At 47.0% G+C, this 17495-nt stretch overlaps 1 protein-coding gene across 1 annotated transcript in view; it reads left to right on the top strand.

Moving 5' to 3' along the window:
- Positions 1–16813, top strand: part of rasal1a (RAS protein activator like 1a (GAP1 like)) — a 146683-nt gene extending 129870 nt beyond the window's left edge. The window contains 6 exon segments of the mRNA XM_078421548.1: positions 2377–2549; positions 6695–6832; positions 8033–8168; positions 9484–9604; positions 14231–14310; positions 15560–16813. Coding sequence (XP_078277674.1) covers positions 2377–2549; positions 6695–6832; positions 8033–8168; positions 9484–9604; positions 14231–14310; positions 15560–15708 — 797 coding nt within the window. The 3' untranslated portion in view covers positions 15709–16813.
- Positions 16814–17495: the final 682 nt, after the last annotated feature.

Here is a 17495-nt window from a genome sequence, read left to right as displayed (position 1 = left end):
TCACGTTATCTTTGGAAAGGCAAAGCTGAATAAATAACGGAGGACTTTGACTATTTCCACTTTTTTGCAATGTTCCCTTTGTGGCAGTGCGATCCATATGTTTCTCCTCCGTTGTGCAAACAACTTGTCCTGCTGATATAGTTGCTCCTGAGGGATGGCTAAAACAAGAGCATTGCTTTTGTTCAAAGTCTGTGTGCAATGTGTGGAACGCTGCTCCCTCTGGTGGCCATCGAGTGACATCAACCAACAGCTTGTGACTGCTACTGATGGTTCTGGGAGAGTCGTAGTCATAGAGTCGTACTGCATGGAGACAGGCCCTACCCTAATGTCCATGCTGACCAAGATGCCCCATCTGCACTCGTCCCACTTGCCCACATTTTTCCATATCCCTCTAAACCTTTCCTATCCATGAGCCTGTCCAAATATCTCTTAAATGCGACCTATCTGCCTCATGTGCCTCATCTGATGGCTTGTTCTCAGAGTGAAAATGTTGCCCCTCCGGTTCCCCCTTTCACCTTGTATCCATGGCCTTTGGTTCCTGATTCCCCTTGATTTCCTTACCCTGGGTAAAAACTGCATTCACCCTGCTTATTCCCCTGATGAATTTTACAGCCTCCTGTGCTCCAAAGAATAACGTCTTAGCCGACTCAGCCTCTCCCTTTAATTCAGGCCTTTGAGTCCTGGCAACAATCTCATAAACCTTTACACTGAAAGAAAGACAATATATGTGCATCTCTGATTTATGTCCTTAAATTTGCATGCGTCGTAACGGAGCAGGTATTTTAACAGATTACTAATCTGTAGCTCTTGATTAATGATTGAAGACTTTAGTTCAGAGGTATTTATTCACAAAATGCTGGAGTAACTCAGCAGGTCAGGCGGCATCTCAGGAGAGAAGGAATGGGTGACGTTTCGGGTCGAGACCCTTCTTCAGTCTGACCTGCTGAGTTACTCCAGCATTTTGTGAGTAAATACCTTCGATTTGTACCAGCATCTGCAGTTATTTTCTTACACTACTTAGAAGACTTTAGTTCAAATCTACCATGCACGCTGAGAAGTGAATACATATGTCTTCAGGAAGGATGTGGAGGCTTTGGGAGGGTGCGGAACAAATTTACCAGAATGCTGCCTGGATGAGAGAGCAATAGCTATCAGGAGAGATTGGACTTTTTTTCCAGACCGTGTTTTGTCCGGAACTTTGGTTGTTGAGGGGAGACCTGATAGATGTATCTTCACAGCCATTGCAGGCACCCATCACTCTCTGTGCAAAAGACTTACCCAGCCTATCTCCTTTAAATGTTGCCTCCTCATCTTAAAGCTATGGTCTCTAGAATTGGATTGTTCCATCCTGGGGAAAAAGATTCTGACTGTCTACCTATAATATAAGACAATAACTGCAGATGCTGGTACAAATCGAAGGTATTTATTCACAAAATGCTGGAGTAACTCAGCAGGTCAGGCAGCATCTCAGGAGAGAAGGAATGGGTGACGTTTCGGGTCGAGACCCTTCTTCAGACTGAAGAAGGGTCTCGACCCGAAACGTCACCCATTCCTTCTCTCCTGAGATGCTGCCTGACCTGCTGAGTTACTCCAGCATTTTGTGAATAAATACCTCTGACTGTCTACCTTATCTATGCCTCTCAGGATTTTATCAACTTCTATCAGGTCTCTCCGCAACCTCTGGCGTCCAGAGAAAACTTGACCAACCTCTCCCTGTAGCTAATACCCTCCAACCCAGGCATCATTCTGGTAAACCTCCTCTGCAACCGTTCTAAAGTCTTCACATCCTTCCTGTAACAGGGCAACACAATACTCCATATGTAACCTAACCAAAGTCTTGGTACATCTCAGTTCAGTTTAGTTTAATGTCACGTGTACCGAGGTACAGTGAAAAGCTTTTGTTGCGTGCTAACCAGTCAGCAGAAAGACAATACATGATTACAATCGATCCATTTGCAGAGTATAGATAGAAATGTTGCTGTCGGAATAGAGATTTAAGAGTGTGGAGCAATTGTAATATGAGTTTATAGATCTGCTTCTGTGACTAGCTCGCAAATAGTCACCTGGGTTGGGCGCCATCTTGAAAGCATCTTCATTAACGATGTTGAAAAGATTCCCGAATTAATTTGGAACTCGGACTGAATTGTGGCCTGTTTCCATACAATGGGCAATCCATTTTGCAGTGGTAATTCTAAATTTTGCCCTCTGATGTCTACTAGAAATATCTGTGCAGCATTCTGCATCGATGCCGCAGTTGCAAGGAGGCACGTGTTGGAATTAGCCGACGTGTATTTCGCACGTTAAACGTTCTTCTGAGGTGGGTGTAGAGGGGGTGGGAGAGAGCACCAGAGTTCAGCTGTCCTGTTTGCTCCACAGCTACAGACCTGCAGCCACGCCAGACCTTCCACCCATCACTGACCATTAAGGAAGGTTACCTTCACAAACGCAAAGCTGAAGATGTCAACCTTGTTACTCGCTTCACCTTTAAAAAGCGCTACTTCTGGCTCAGCAGTGAAAGCCTATCGTACGCCAAGTCTTCTGATTGGCAGGTAAGAGGGGAGGAGCTGTTACAATAATAAAATGTGATTCATACATTTCATGGGTGGCACAGCGGTAGACCACCAAAGACCCAGGTTCGATCCTAACGGTGGGTGCTGTCTGTACGGAGTTTGTATGTTCTCCCTGTGACCACGTGGGTTTTCTCTGAGTGCTCTGGTTTCCTACCACATTCCAAAGATGTACAGGTTTGTAGGTTAATTGGCTTAGGTAAATATTGCAAATTGACCCTAGTGTGTTGGACAGTGTTAGTGTACGGGGTGATCGCTGGTTAGTGCGGACTCAATGGGCCAAAGGGCCTGTTTCCACGCCATTAGGCCATTTGGCCTATCGAGTCTAGTCAACTATTCAATCATGGCTGGTCTATCTTTCCCTCTCAACCCCATTTTCCTGCCTTTTCCCTGTAACCTTTGACACCTTTACTAATTAAAAACCTATCAGTCTTCACTTTATAAATATGTAAGGACTTGGCCTCCACAGCCGTCCATGGCAATGAATGCCACAGATTCACCATCCTCTCACCAGGATATTCCTCCTCATCTCCTTTCTCCGGGTGCTTTTATTCAGAGGCTGCGCCCTCTCCCACTACTGGAAACACCCTCTCCACATCCACTCTATCCGGGCCTTTCACTATTTGGTAAGTTTCAATGAGGTTCCCCCTTCATCCTCTAAACTCCAACGAGTACAGGCCCAGTGCCGCCAAATGCTCATCATACGTTAACCCATTCATCCCCGGGGTCATTCTGGTCAACCTCCTCTGGACCCTCTCCACAGCCAGCACATCCTTCCTCGGATATGAGGTGCAAACTACTCACACTTTACATATACATCCCGCAGTGCCCGGAGCTGACAAAAATAAAGCTCAGAGGAAAGGGTGGTGGGCACTTTGAACACTCCCTGCATAAAATGATCCAGACTCTTTCACTTACAAGTTTACAGCTCAATGTGGTAAAAACCATTGAACCATTGAATGGTGCTGGTCCAAATTGAGTTACTAGATTGCATCATAACTTACTGCCGTTTAATTACACAGAAGCAGCTGCAGCAATGCTAAGTACGCAGAGTTGTGTCATCACACTTCAATTTGAAACTGTGAGCGGTAACCTAAACATAAAATAGGATCCATTATCCATCTGCAGAAGTAAATAATAGCCACAACGGTTGAAAATGACAATAGGTTGGAATTGCTCTTGAGTATTGGCGCAGCGGTAGAGTTGCTGCCTCACAGCGCCAGAGACCCGGGTTCGATCCTGACCACGGGTGCTGTCTGTAATAGTTTGTTGTACATTCTCCCTGCGACTGCATGGGTTTTCTCTGGGTGCTCCGGTTTCAAAGACGTGCAGGTTTGTAGGTTAATTGGCATCAATAAAATTGTAAATTGACCCTAGTGTGTTGGGCAGTGTTAGTGTACAGGATGATCGCTGGTTGGCATGGACTCAGTGGGCCAAAGGGCCTGTTTTCACGTTGTATCTCTAAAGTCTATTGTGGATAGGAAAGTGTTTAGAGGGACATGGGTCAAATGCAGGCAGGTGGGGCTAGCGTAGGTGGGGCATGGACAAGTTGGGCTGAAGGGCCAATAGGACTCAATAGCTCTACCTTTTATATGCACGGCAGTGACTTAGTGCTCCCATATTTACGGGTACTGATTTGCTCGAGGGAGATAGGCATCTCACAATGTGCATTGTCTCCGAAAACCGTGATCGTCGACTTCTGGAGATCCCTGCCCAGCTTGTTTTTCATTATATGGAGATATTTATTTCAGCCTTTTGCATGGACTCAGAAAGTTATAGTATCTATATACTAAAACTCTCGTTTGTTTGTTTGTTTGTTTGTTCCTGAACTACAGCCAAAATGGTACACAATAGCGTGCACAGCTTTAGGCCCACCTTACTCACCGTCGTCCCTTTGGTGCTAATGGAAGACGTTTCATTGAAATTGGTGTTGTATTTTTAACGTTATTCACATTTTAAAGTTTAAATCTATCTCCTAGGGAGGTAGGGGGGAGGGAAGGGGGGGAGGGAGGATAAAGGAGGGTTGAGGGGGATGGAGTGGGGGGGGGAGGGGAAGGGGAGGGGGAGGAGGGAGGAAGGAAGGTGGTGGCGAGGGGGAGGGGGAATGGGGGGGAGGGGGGTGAGAGGGGGAGGGAGTGGGGGGGGGGAGAGGGTGCTGCACCAATGCAGGGGAGGTTTGGGCCCAATGGGTCCACTTGGTCTGGTATGATATAAAGCCTAAGTGCCTCCAGAGAAACATGGCTTCTGATGAGCATGATCGTAGAGACATGGATTATTTTTTATCTTTACACGTTCTCCTCTGATATAACCAGAGATTTAAGATATACTAGACCAAGTAGACCCATTGGGCCCAAACCACTCCTGCATTGGTGCAGCACCCTGTCCTCCCCCACTCCCCTCTCTCCTCAACCCCCCCTCCCCTCTCCCTTCTCCCCCACTCCCCCTTCCCCCCTCCCTCCCTCCTCCCCTCCCCTCCCCCTCCCCTCCTTTTAAACTTAAAAATGTGAATAACTTTAAATATATAACATCGATTTCAATAAAACTACTTGCATTATCACTAAAGTGACAATGGTGAGTAAGGTGGGCCTAAAATTGTTGCGCTATCGTGTACCGCTTTGGCTGAAGTTCAGTCACAAACAAACGAGAGTTTTAGTATATATATATGGGTTGGTGATCCATTAAAATGTTGAACAAAAGAATGTCGCCTCGTGTGTGTGGAGTGGATGGGAAAATGGGATAAGATAGAACCAGTGTGAACAGGTGATCGTGGACTCGGTCGGCCGAAGGGCCTATTTCTATGCTATATCTCTAAACTAAGCTAAGCTGAAAATTGCACTGCCGACCGTCCACATTGCAATTTTTTGTAACGCAAAGCCACATCATCTGCACACGCGTCAAGAAATGCGAGTCGAAAATAAAATAAAAATTGACCCATAAATTCCAAGAAAGCAGAATTCTATTCTGTATCTCAGTTGTTCCCAGAGTGAAATGTGAATGGGTGAACTTCCATTAGTCAAACAGTTACACCCCAGGGCATCTTGTAGCGCGTTTGATTAGGCTTCTGGATGGGCACATGGATATGCAGGGAATGGATCGCGTGCAGGCAGATTAGTTTGTCTTGGCATCATGTTCAGCATGGATATTGTTGTGCACGGTGTTGTGGCATGTTCTATGTTCTAAGACACAAGAAATATCTACAATATCCCAGAACCCAGTGGGCCACAATAAGATCAACAATCTGTCATTAATTCATTGGTATTAGTTGCTCCAGGATGGTGTTTGTTCATTTATTAATTCACTCTCTTGTGTTATTGTCAGGAAACAATTGCCATAAATAATTGTTCCTGCAGTTTCTGAAGACTCAGCATTCAGTCTACATGAGTGACCAAGAACTTATCATGACAATCTTTCCATTTAATTTGGTTGCACTAGATGGAATTAATTTTCAAATCCAGGTTTTTACCATTTGCATTTAACATTTAACCAGTCTGGATTCATTATTCTCTATTGGAGAAAATAATCGAAGTCTCCAATTTTCGGTGAACCCCATTTTTCTCTCCACACTTTCCTCTGGCCCACTCATTTATCCCACTATCCTTCTCCCTTCCCCTTCTCCATCCACCCCTCCCATTCCCCTTCCACCTATATCCCTCCTCTTGGCTGGACATTTCACTCATCTCATCTCCTCTCCTCTCCTTATCTGACAGCCTTTTGTCCCCTTTTCATCTCTAGCCTTTACCACTTACTCCATCCACCTGCTAAATGCTCCCATCACCTGTATCCATCTATCACTTGCCAGGCTTTGGCCAACCCCCACCTCTCTTCCAGCTTTCTCTCCCTGAGTACAATCAGTCTGAAGAAGGGTCCCGACCCGAATCACCACCTATCCTTGTTCTCCAGAGATGCTGCCTGACCCAATGAGTTACTCTCGCACCCCGCAGTACACCAGAGACTCAATGTGAATCTCGTCTTAATTATTTTCTAACTTGTTTCACCTGATGTTTGAGTTTTTTTGAGAGCATGCCAGTTGCCAGCCTGGATTAGGTGTGAGCTGGTGATATGGGATCCTTGCATTCACACAGGTCTCTGCTCTGTTTCCTGTACGTGTGTTGTGTGTTGTGTGTCAGGTGAAATCTTCCATTCCAGTGCAGCGTATTTGTGCCGTCGAGCGGGTGGATGAGAATGCTTTCCAGCAGCTCCACATGATGCAGGTCATCACACAAGACAACGAGGCACAGCTCCACATAATGTACATCCAGTGCAAGGTAAACCCATGGACACCCTCCCTGTTACTTCATTAATGCCCGCTTTGTCTGAAGCATCGTGCAGTTAGGTTAATTCCCGGAATGGCGGGACTGTCGTATGTTGAAAGGCTGGAGCGATTGGGCTTGTATACACTGGAATTTAGAAGGATGAGGGAGGATCTTATTGAAACATATAAGATAATTAGGGGATTGGACACATTAGAGGCAGGAAACATGTTCCCAATGTTGGGGGAGTCCGGAACAAGGGGCCACAGTTTAAGAATAAGGGGTAGGCCATTTAGAACGGAGATGAGGAAGAACTTTTTCAGTCAGAGAGTGGTGAAGGTGTGGAATTCTCTGCCTCAGAAGGCAGTGGAGGCCAGTTCGTTGGATGCTTTCAAGAGAGAGCTGGATAGAGCTCTTAAGGATAGCGGAGTGAGGGGGTATGGGGAGAAGGCAGGAACGGGGTACTGATTGAGAGTGATCAGCCATGATCGCATTGAATGGCGGTGCTGGCTCGAAGGGCTGAATGGCCTACTCCTGCACCTATTGTCTATTGTCTATTGCCTATTGTTATCCCATGTGGTCTGTAACACCTGCTATGGACACTAAGAGATGATGTGCCAAGTCAAGAGTGTTTCATTGTGAAATGTACCGACAATGGAACAATGTTCTTACTTGCATATGACAATTAAACACTCTTGGGTCCTGGGTCTTAGGTCATATGTCTTAAGTATTGAGACTTGAGACATGGGTCTTGGGTTTTGAGTCTTGGCTCTTGAGTCTTGACTTGAGTCTTGCTTCTTAGAGTCTTGACTGAGTCTTGACTCTTGACTCCTGGGTCTTGAATCTTGAGTCTTGAGTCTTGACTTGAGTCTTGCTTCTTAGCGTCTTGAGTCTTGAGTGAGTCTTGGGTCTTGAGTCTTAGAGTCTTAGAGTCTTAGGGTCTTAGGATCTTGGTCCTTGAGTAATGGGTCTTAGGGCTTGTGTCTTGGTTCTTGGGTCTTGGGTCCAATTGCTGACTCTTGACTTAATCAATCTTTGTATCAACATGGCATTGAACTGCTGCTCAATGTATGATGGTTGTCATTAGACATGGGCAAGGTAATTGACAATCCCACAAGCTGAAACCATTGTTTTTAAATTGCTGCCTGATTGACATAAGGAAAGTGCCAGGTCTTCTGAATACTTGTCACTGAACCTGCTTGTTATCTCTTCTAGAACGTGAACGAACTGAATCAGTGGCTATCGGCTATCAGGAAAGCCAGTCTCTACAATCAACACATGCTTTCTGCCTTCCATCCAGGCTCTTATAGAAGTAACCGGTGGACATGTTGTCTGCACACAGAAAGGACCGGTACGCCAGCAAAGCCCCTCCCCCGCCCCGCTATAAAATAGATGTAGGAAGGTGGTGTCAGTCAAGAGAAAGATAATTACCTGAGTGGAAACGTGACCAGATTCAGACAAAATCCCATTAAGTCAATCACCTAGACAAATATTTGAACTCTGGGAGATTTCATATTTCTCAATGTTGAATCATTTAGACAAGCATTCGGGATTTTCTCTTATACTTTTGTCCATCACTAAATTATCTCAATATTTCCTGTATAAATTGCATATTGTAATACATTAAAATGGCTGGTGCATGCATCTTGCATTGAATTTGGAAATATATTTTAGCTGGGGTAATCTTGTGTCCCATTTTTGGTTCGGTGGTGAGGCAATGGGCAAGCTGGTGGAGGTTCAGTCCTGACTGGAGCCGTTGCCTCACAGTGCTGGAGACCCGGGTTCCATCCTTTACCCCCCAGGCGGGCAACCTCCTGCAGCCGACCTGGAATATGCCATTCTGCAACTTTCAATTTAAATGCAGAACATAGAATAGTGCAGCATAGGGACAGGCCCTTCAGCCCACATTGTCCAGTGTCAAACATGATGCTAAGATAAACTAAAATCCTCTGCCTACATATGATCCATATCTCTCCATTCCCTGCATATCCACGTGCCTATCCAAAAGGGTGGCACGGTGGCGCAGCGGTAGAGTTGCTGCCTTACAGCGAATGCAGCGCCGGAGACTCGGGTTCGATCCTGACTACGGGCGCCGTCTGTACGGAGTTTGTACGTTCTCCCCGTGACCTGCGTGGGTTTTCTCTGAGATCTTCGGTTTCCTCCCACACTCCAAAGACGTACAGGTATGTAGGTTAATTGGCTGGGCAAATGTAAAAATTGTCCCTAGGGTGCAGGATAGTGTTAATGTGCGGGGATCGCTGGGCGGCACGGACCCGGTGGGCCGAAGGGCCTGTTTCCGCGCTGTATCTCTAAATCTAAATCTAAAAAAAATCTAAAAAGCCTCTTAAACACCACTATTGTACCTGCATCCACCATCACACCTGGCAGCCCACCCCAGGCACCCACCGCCCTCTGTATAAAATACTTGCCCACACTTCTTCTTGAAACTTTTCCCCTCGAATCTTGAAGCTACTCCCTCTATATTTGACATTTCCACCCTGAGGAATAACAATTCCGACTGTCCACCCGATCTAATACTGTTATAAACTTCTATCAGGTGTCCCCTCAGCCTCTAGCGGGCCAGAGAAAACAAATCCCAGCCTGACCTTGAAGACATAAGGTGAGGACAAGGTTCTGATCTTGAACGTGTTCCGTTTGTTTCACAGTGCAGGGGTGTTGCCGGACACATTCTGCCGTGACCCTGGGAGACTGGAGTGACCCCCTCGACCCTGACGTTGAGGCTCAGACTGTCTACAAGCAGCTGCTGCAAGGCAGAGAGAAGCTGAAGTAAGTCATGGTCACTGGCAGCATCCCAGCCCTCGCACAAGGTCAGGGAAGGGGGAGAGTCCTACACACTCCCTTTTTAAAGCCAACTAGACCAAGTGGACCCGTAAGGCCCAAACCTCTCCTGCATTGGTGCAGCATCCTCTCCACCGCCCCTCCCCCCTCCCCTCATCCCCCTCCCCTCATCCCCCCTCCCCTCATCCCCCCTCCCCTCCCCTTCCCCTTCCTACCCCTCCCCTTCCTCCATCCCCTCCCTCCTCCCCCTCCTCTCTCCCCTCTCCCTTCCCTCCCCTCTCCCTTCCCTCTCCCTCCCCTCCCCTCCTCCCTCTCCCCTCCCCTCTCCCCCCTCCCCTCTCCCCCCTCCCCTCTCCCCCCTTTCCTCCCTTCTCCCTTCCCTCCCCTCCCCTCCTCCCTCCCCCCTCCCCTCTCCCCCTCCCCTCTCCCCCCTTTCCTCCCCTCTCCCTTCCCTCTCCCTCCCCTCCACTCCTCCCTCTCCCCTCCCCTCTCCCCCTCCCCTCTCCCCCCTTTCCTCCCCTTTCCCTTCCCTCCCCTCTCCCTTCCCTCTCCCTCCCCTCCCCTCCTCCCCCTCCCCTCCCCTCTCCCCCCTCCCCTCTCCCCCCTCCCCTCTCCCCCCTTTCCTCCCTTCTCCCTTCCCTCCCCTCCCCTCCTCCCTCTCCCCTCCCCCTTCTAATTATGTGTTATCTTTCCGCTGACTGGATAACATGCAACAATAGCTTTTTACTGTACCTTGGTACATGTGACAATAAACTAAACTGAACTGAACTGAACTGAACTGAGATAAAGGATAAAGGGTGCAATATTTAGTAACTTTAGAAGGGTCCCGACCTGAAAAGTCACCTGTCCGTTCCCTCCACAGATGCCGGGTTCCTCCAGCACTTTGTGCCTTTCTTCAAGGTATTTTGCACTGGGTTAGGGTGGTACGAGCTTTACAATCAGGGACTGTAAGTGATGGGGAAACTGTGGCTAATTTTCACTCCAGCCACAACTCCATGACGAATCCAGCAACAGAGCTCACTCAATAATGTTTGGGATTGATGGCTTTTTTGGGGAATGCCAAACGACCTGACTCTTGCAGGCTGTGGGAAGTGCAGGGTGGAGGAAAGGCATAATATTTCCCAGCAAAACACGAAGTGCTGGAGTAACTCACCGGGTCAGGCAGCATCTCTGGAGAACATGGCTAGGTGACGTTTTGGGTCGGGAGCGTTCTTCAGGTTCAAGGCAGTTCCTGTGCTGCACTGTTCCATAATCCATGATCTATGTTCTATGATCTATGTTCTATGATCTATGTTCTATGAGGGTTGGACATGTTAGAGGCAGGAAACATGTTCCCAATGTTGGGGGAGTCCAGAACAAGGGGCCACAGTTTAAGAATAAGGGGTAGGCCATTTAGAACTGAGATGAGGAAAAACCTTTTCAGTCAGAGAGTTGTGAATCTGTGGAATTCCCTGCCTCAGAAGGCAGTGGAGGCCAATTCTCTGAATGCATTCAAGAGAGAGCTGGATAGAGCTCTTAAGGATAGCGGAATCAGGGGGTATGGGGAGAAGGCAGGAACGGGGTACTGATTGAGAATGATCAGCCATGATCACATTGAATGGCGGTGCTGGCTCGAATGTCAATGATCTATGTTCTATGATCTATGTTCTATGATCTATGTTTTATGATGTACGTTCTATGATCTATGTTCTATGGTCTATGTTCTATGATCTATGTTCTAGGATCTATGTTCTATGGAGGGACTGGACAGGCGACTTTTCAGGTTGGGATCCTTATTCAGACTGATTGCGTTGATACTTGTAATCTGGGTTCACCAGAGCGAAGCATAATGGCTGGCCCAGTGACGCACGCAGCTGGAAGAGCTGCTGCCTCTCAGCCCCAGAGATCGGTTTCGATCCTGACCTCGGGTGCTGCCTGTGTGAAGTTTGCAAGTTCTCCCTGTGACCACGTGGGTTTCCTCCGGGTGCTCCGGTTCCTTCCCACATCACAAAGACGTGCGGGCTTGTAGGTTAATTGGCCCTCTGTAAATTGCCGCTAGTGTGTAGGGATTGGATGTGACAGTAGGACGACATAGAACCAATGTGGATGGGTGATTGATGGCTGGTGTGGGCTGAAGGGCCTGTTTCCATGCTGTATTTCTAAACTAAATCAGTATTTTCATGTTGGTGAAAAGTACAGGAAATTTAAAACAATTATTATAATCAACTCGATTAATTTCTCCCACTATGTGAATTAATGAACAGGGAACAGATTGGCTCAGTAAAATCAGTCGATCGATCAGACATCAAAACGTTTCCAGGAATCACAAGATATTGAAATCATATATTGTGCCACTAGAGGGCAGTGCTACACCAACCATTGTATATCAATAGTCAATAGTCAATAGTCGTTTATTTGTCACATACACATAAATGTGTAGTGAAATGAAACATTACCCGCAGTTGAAACATTAAGACCAATAAGAATAATCAATAAAAATGCAATAACACATACAATCATACACTAACACCAAACAAAAGAAACATCCATCACAGTGAGTCTCCTCCAGTCCCTCCTCACTGTGATGGAAGGCCAGAATGTCTTTTCTCTTCCCCTGCTGTCTTCTCCCGCGGTCAGGCTGTTGTCGTTGCCACGTCGGTGCGGTCGGGGCTCCCGACATTGGAGCGCCGCGCCGAATGGTGAAAGGTCCACGGCCTATTCCAGGCCGCGCCGGACGGTGAAAGGTCCGCGGCGGGCCGACCCAAGCCCCGCGATTCGGGGCGGGCGAACACGCTGCCTCTGCCGGTGCTCCCGATGTCGGTCCCCACCCAGGGGCCTGCGGGCTTCCGACATCCATGCGGCCCGCGCCGGAGCCTCCGGAGATGAGTCACAGCCGCTCCCGCAGCATCCGAAGGCGGCTAGCGCCGCAGGTGGTGAGTCCGGGCCGCGGGCTCTGCGAACCAGAGCCCCAGGTGGTCCCAGGTGCAAGGCCGCTGGTAGGCCGCAATGGGAACGGAGACACGACACAGAAACAAGTTCGTGTCTCCGTTCGGGAGAGAGAATTTTTTACAGTTCCCGTTCCCTCCCCCCCCCCCCCCCCCACATAACATACAAACACTACACCATATTAAAACTACAACTCATACAAAAACAACAAAAAACACAAAAGACAGACGGACTGCAGACAAGCCGCAGCTGCGACGGCAGCGCTGGCTCCTATGAAGCAACCAGTTGAAGTGTGATGCATTAAGTCACTCAATATAACAAATGGCCAAGTTGAGCAGGCATGGACTATTCCTTGGAGCACTGGAGGATGAGGAATGATCATGTACAGGTGCCTAAAATCATGAAGGGAATAGATGTACTCTGTACTCCAAAGATGTACAGGTATGTAGGTTAATTGACTGGGTAAATGTAAAAATTGTCCCTAGTGTGTGTAGGATAGTGTTAATGTGCGGGGATCGCTGGGCGGCGCGGACTTGGTGGGCCGAAAAGGCTTGTTTCCGCGCTGTATCTGAAATATGAAAAAAAAAAATAATAAATAAAATAAAAATAAGGTCTTTTAACCAGAGTTGGGAAATCATGAACTAGAGGACATAGGTTTAAGGTGGGGGGGGGGGGGGGTGATTTAACAGGAACCTGAAGGACACCTTTTCCACACAAAGGGAGGTGGGTATATGAAACAAACTGCCAGAGGAGGTCATTGAGGCAGGTACTATGACAATATTTAAAAGTCATTTGGACAGGTAAATGGATAGGAAAGGCTTAGAGGGATATGGGCCAAACGTGGGCAGGTGGGACTGGTGTAGATGGGGTATCATGCTTGGCATGAGCAAGTTGATCCGAAGGGGCAGTTTCTGTGCTGTATTTTGTTGTAAATTTCCTCCCTCAAAGTTATGCATTCACAATATGAGGAAAAACTGGTATATGAAACAAGTAGACACACAAGGAATTGCTGGTTTACAAAAAAGACACAAACGTGGAGCTGGAGCAACTCAGCAGGTCAGGCAGCATTTCTGGATGGGTAAGGTTTCAGGTCGGAAGTCTGAAGAAGAGATCCGACCAGAAACGTCACCTATTCACGTCCAAGATACTGCCTGACCTCCCGGTTTACTCCAGAACTTGGTGTCTTTTTAAAAAAATGAAACAAATAGTTTAGCTAACAATAATATATACAATGCAAAGTTCAGTGGTTTGTGGAAGGGAAAGGTTTAAAGTTAAGGTGTTGCAATCTTTATTATAAAGTGGCAAGTCCAGCACCTACATTGACATAGATGTGTGGTGAAAATGTGCTTGTTGGCAACTTGGACTAACCCAGATGGGACATCTCGGATGGCATGGACATGTTGGGCCGAAGTCCCTGCTTCTATGACGTATTACTCTACTGAATATAATCTTTGAAAAATAACATAACATGTCAACCATGTTCACAAGATATAAATAGTGCTGTCTATTCATTGATTACATTGTTTTTCCATTGAACGTTCTAACAAACAGGAATTGGAGTGTAACTAGTAATTAATGAATTGCACGAGACAAAATTCGATATCAGTTGGATATGATTTCAAAATTAAACTAAAATCACGATTTTAAAATTATAATATGCTCATTGGAAGACTTTGTTTTCTGTTTTAGAAAAAAATACTTTGAGTCTTTAGACACCGGCTCGTTGACGGAGCAGGAGGAGAGAGCGGACACTGATGGAACTAACGAGGGTGAGCAAACTCGTGCACAGTGGACGCATGTATTGAAACAAATGGGCGTTTTCTAGCATCTCTAAATGTTATAAGACGAATAATGTGTTAGTAGCACCATTTTGAACACACTTTTCATTGATAGAGTGACATAGCTATAAAACACAGAAATAGGCCATTAGGCCCATTCTGTCCATGCCAACCAAGTTTGCATTTTGAGCTGATCCCACTTGCCCGCATTTAACCTATATCCCTCTAAATCATTAGCATCTACCCACCCAAGTGTCTTTTAAATTTAAAAAAAAAGCTACAGTTAACTTTTCGATTGTCATGAGAAGTTGAAAATCCAATTTGCCATCAAGTTCTGGGTTCAACTTCAGATACAGGACAGTAGGCACAAACTACCTCACTGATTGAGTTTAATTTAACTAATCTCTTCTGCTTGCAAACGATCCCTCCATTCCCTGCATATCCATGTGCCTATTCCCAAGGCTACTTAAATGCTCCAATCATATCTGCCTCCATGTGGATGGGTTGGGTTGGGGTGGATAGGGTTGGATTGGATTGTATGGGTTTGTATGGGTTAGGTTGGCTGGGGTTGGGTTGGGTTGGTTTGGGTTGCAAGGGTTGAGTTGGCTGGATTGGGTGGGGTTGAATTGGGTTGAGTATTGTGGGGTTGGATAGGTTGGGTTTTGTGAGGTTGGGTGGGTTGGGTTGGATTAGGTTGGGTGGGGATTGAGGTTGGGTTGGATTGGGTTGGTTTGCATGTGTTGTGTTGGGTTGGGTGGGGATTGGGGTTGGGTTGGATTGGGTTGGGCTGGGTGAGTTTGGGTTGGATGTGTTGTGTGGTGTTGGGTTGGGTTGGGTGTGTTGCATTGGGTTGAGTTGGGTGTGTGGTGGGTTGGGTGGGTTTGGGTTGGGTGTGTTGCATGGGGTTGGGTTGGGTTGGGTGTGTTGCATTGGGTTGAGTTGGGTGTGTGGTGGGTTGGGAGAGTTTGGGTTGGATGTGTTGTGTGGTGTTGGGTTGGGTTGGGTGTGTTGCATTGGGTTGAGTTGGGTGTGTGATGGGTTGGGTGGGTTTGGGTTGGATGTGTTGTGTGGCGTTGGGTTGGGTTGGGTGTGTTGCATTGGGTTGAGTTGGGTGTGTGGTGGGTTGGGTGGGTTTGGGTTGGGTGTGTTGCGTTGGGTATGGTTGGGTTGGGTTTGGTTGGATTGCATTGGGTTGTTTCCGAACCTCATAACTGACCAAACCAAAACCTGTCCCAAGCAGCAGGGGTGGAGAAGAGTCGTTCTTTGTACGACCAACAAACGGCAGCAGTCACCAGGCTTCTGGACGTGGTACAAGAACTCGAACGCGCCCACCAAGCATTTGAAAGCAGGGAGAAAGAGAAGCAAGCCAATGAGCTGTCCGTTCCCTGAGTAATCTGTTGCCACTGGCCATGAGACCCATCAGTGATTGCTCTGTGCACAGCACGCAACAGGTGGGTCTGTGGCTTTAAACACGAACAAAGTCAATACATTGCCTCATCGCCATTTGCAACACATAGATACAGAGGCCAGAAAATGATGCCCATCTGGGGAAGAAGCAGCATCATTATCACAAACAACTCATATCCATGGTAACGCTGGGGAGAGTTGCCATTTAAAATAAAGAAGGAAATTTCAACCATGAGTAATGTAAGGACACTGAGGTTTTTAGCCCCTGAGCCAGTACTGTGTTCTAAAACCTGTCCCACTTACTCATTTGTAAAGGTGTCTTTCTTGGTAGCATGCTATTGTACCACTGGAAATCAACTATTCATCTTAGCATCGTAACTCAAAGTAATCAAGTGTGTGTGAGGTAGGCCAGCCATATGTCCCAAACATCAGCTTAACATACCTCTGGACTGCTGTAAACTGGTTCTCAGTGAAGCTGTAATACTGGTGACACAAGGAATTGCTGATGCTGGAATATTGAGCATAACACAAAGTGCTGGAGGAACTCAACGAGCTAGGCAGCATATGTGGATGGGAAGACCATAAGATATAGGAGCAGGATTAGGTTATCTTGTCTGGCCCATCGAACCTACTCCGACATTCGATCGTGGCTGATCTATTTTCCCTTCTCAACCCCATTCTCCTGCCTTCTCTCCATAAACTTTGAAGCCCTTACTAATTAAGAACCTATCAATATCCACATTAAAAAATACCCAATGACTTGGCCTCCACACACGTCTGTGGCAATGAATTCCACAGATTCACCACCCTCTGGCTGAAGAAATTTCTCCTCATCTCCATTCTAAAGGTACGTCCTTTTATTCTGAGGCTGTGCCCTCTAGTTCAACGCTCTCCCACGACTGGCAATGTCCTTCCCACATCCATTCTATCTCGGCCTTTCATTATCCGGTAGGTATCAATGAGATCTCCCCTTATCCTTCTAAGCTCCAGCGAGCACAGGCCCAGAGCCACGCGAAACGGACACTTCATTTTGGGTCAGATCCTTCTTCAGACTGTAGTGGATGGGGGGTGGGGGGGGGGGGGGGGGAGCTGGAAAGGGCGGGTGGGGCTGGGACCAAGCTAGACAAGTGATAGCTGGATACAGGTGAGGGGAGAGTTTGATGGGTGGAGTAAGTGACAAAGGTTGCAGATGAAAAGGAGACAAAAAGGTGTGAGATAAGGAGAGGAGAGGAGGAGTGAAGTGTAAAGCCAGAGGGAAGGATATGGGTGTAAGGGGACGGAGAGTGGGGAAAGAGAGTGGGGATTGCTGGCAACAGTTTTTGCTCCACTTGAGCTGTAAATCCGTGTGCTTCTTTTGTCAGGAGGTTATTATTGCAGTTAACCTGTCTGAGAATCACAGATGTTGTGGATCAAAATGTTGATTTTCTCTGCAATGATTTATATATATTATATAAATCTGCTCTGCGGATTTATCATTGAGTCTACTTTTGAAACTACAGACGGCTATGGATTGATCAAAGTTCTGAGCCACACTGACCTGAAATCCTCTCGGTAACAGCATACAGGGTACATTATATACTGTGCGGGTTAGGCAGTTTAGAAATAATTAATATTCCATCAGTTAAAAAGAATGGCTAATTTCATTTTTTTGTAAAAACCACAAAGGAACTGCAGATGCTGTATTTTTGAAAGTGCTGGAGTACCCTGAAGAAGGGTACCGACTCGAAACGTCACCTATCCACGTTCTGGAGGGAAGCTGCCTGGCCCAC

The sequence above is a fragment of the Rhinoraja longicauda genome, chromosome 25 (genome assembly GCF_053455715.1).
Source record: "Rhinoraja longicauda isolate Sanriku21f chromosome 25, sRhiLon1.1, whole genome shotgun sequence".
NCBI lineage: Eukaryota > Metazoa > Chordata > Chondrichthyes > Rajiformes > Arhynchobatidae > Rhinoraja > Rhinoraja longicauda.
This window is presented reverse-complemented; position numbering and strand designations above follow the sequence as displayed.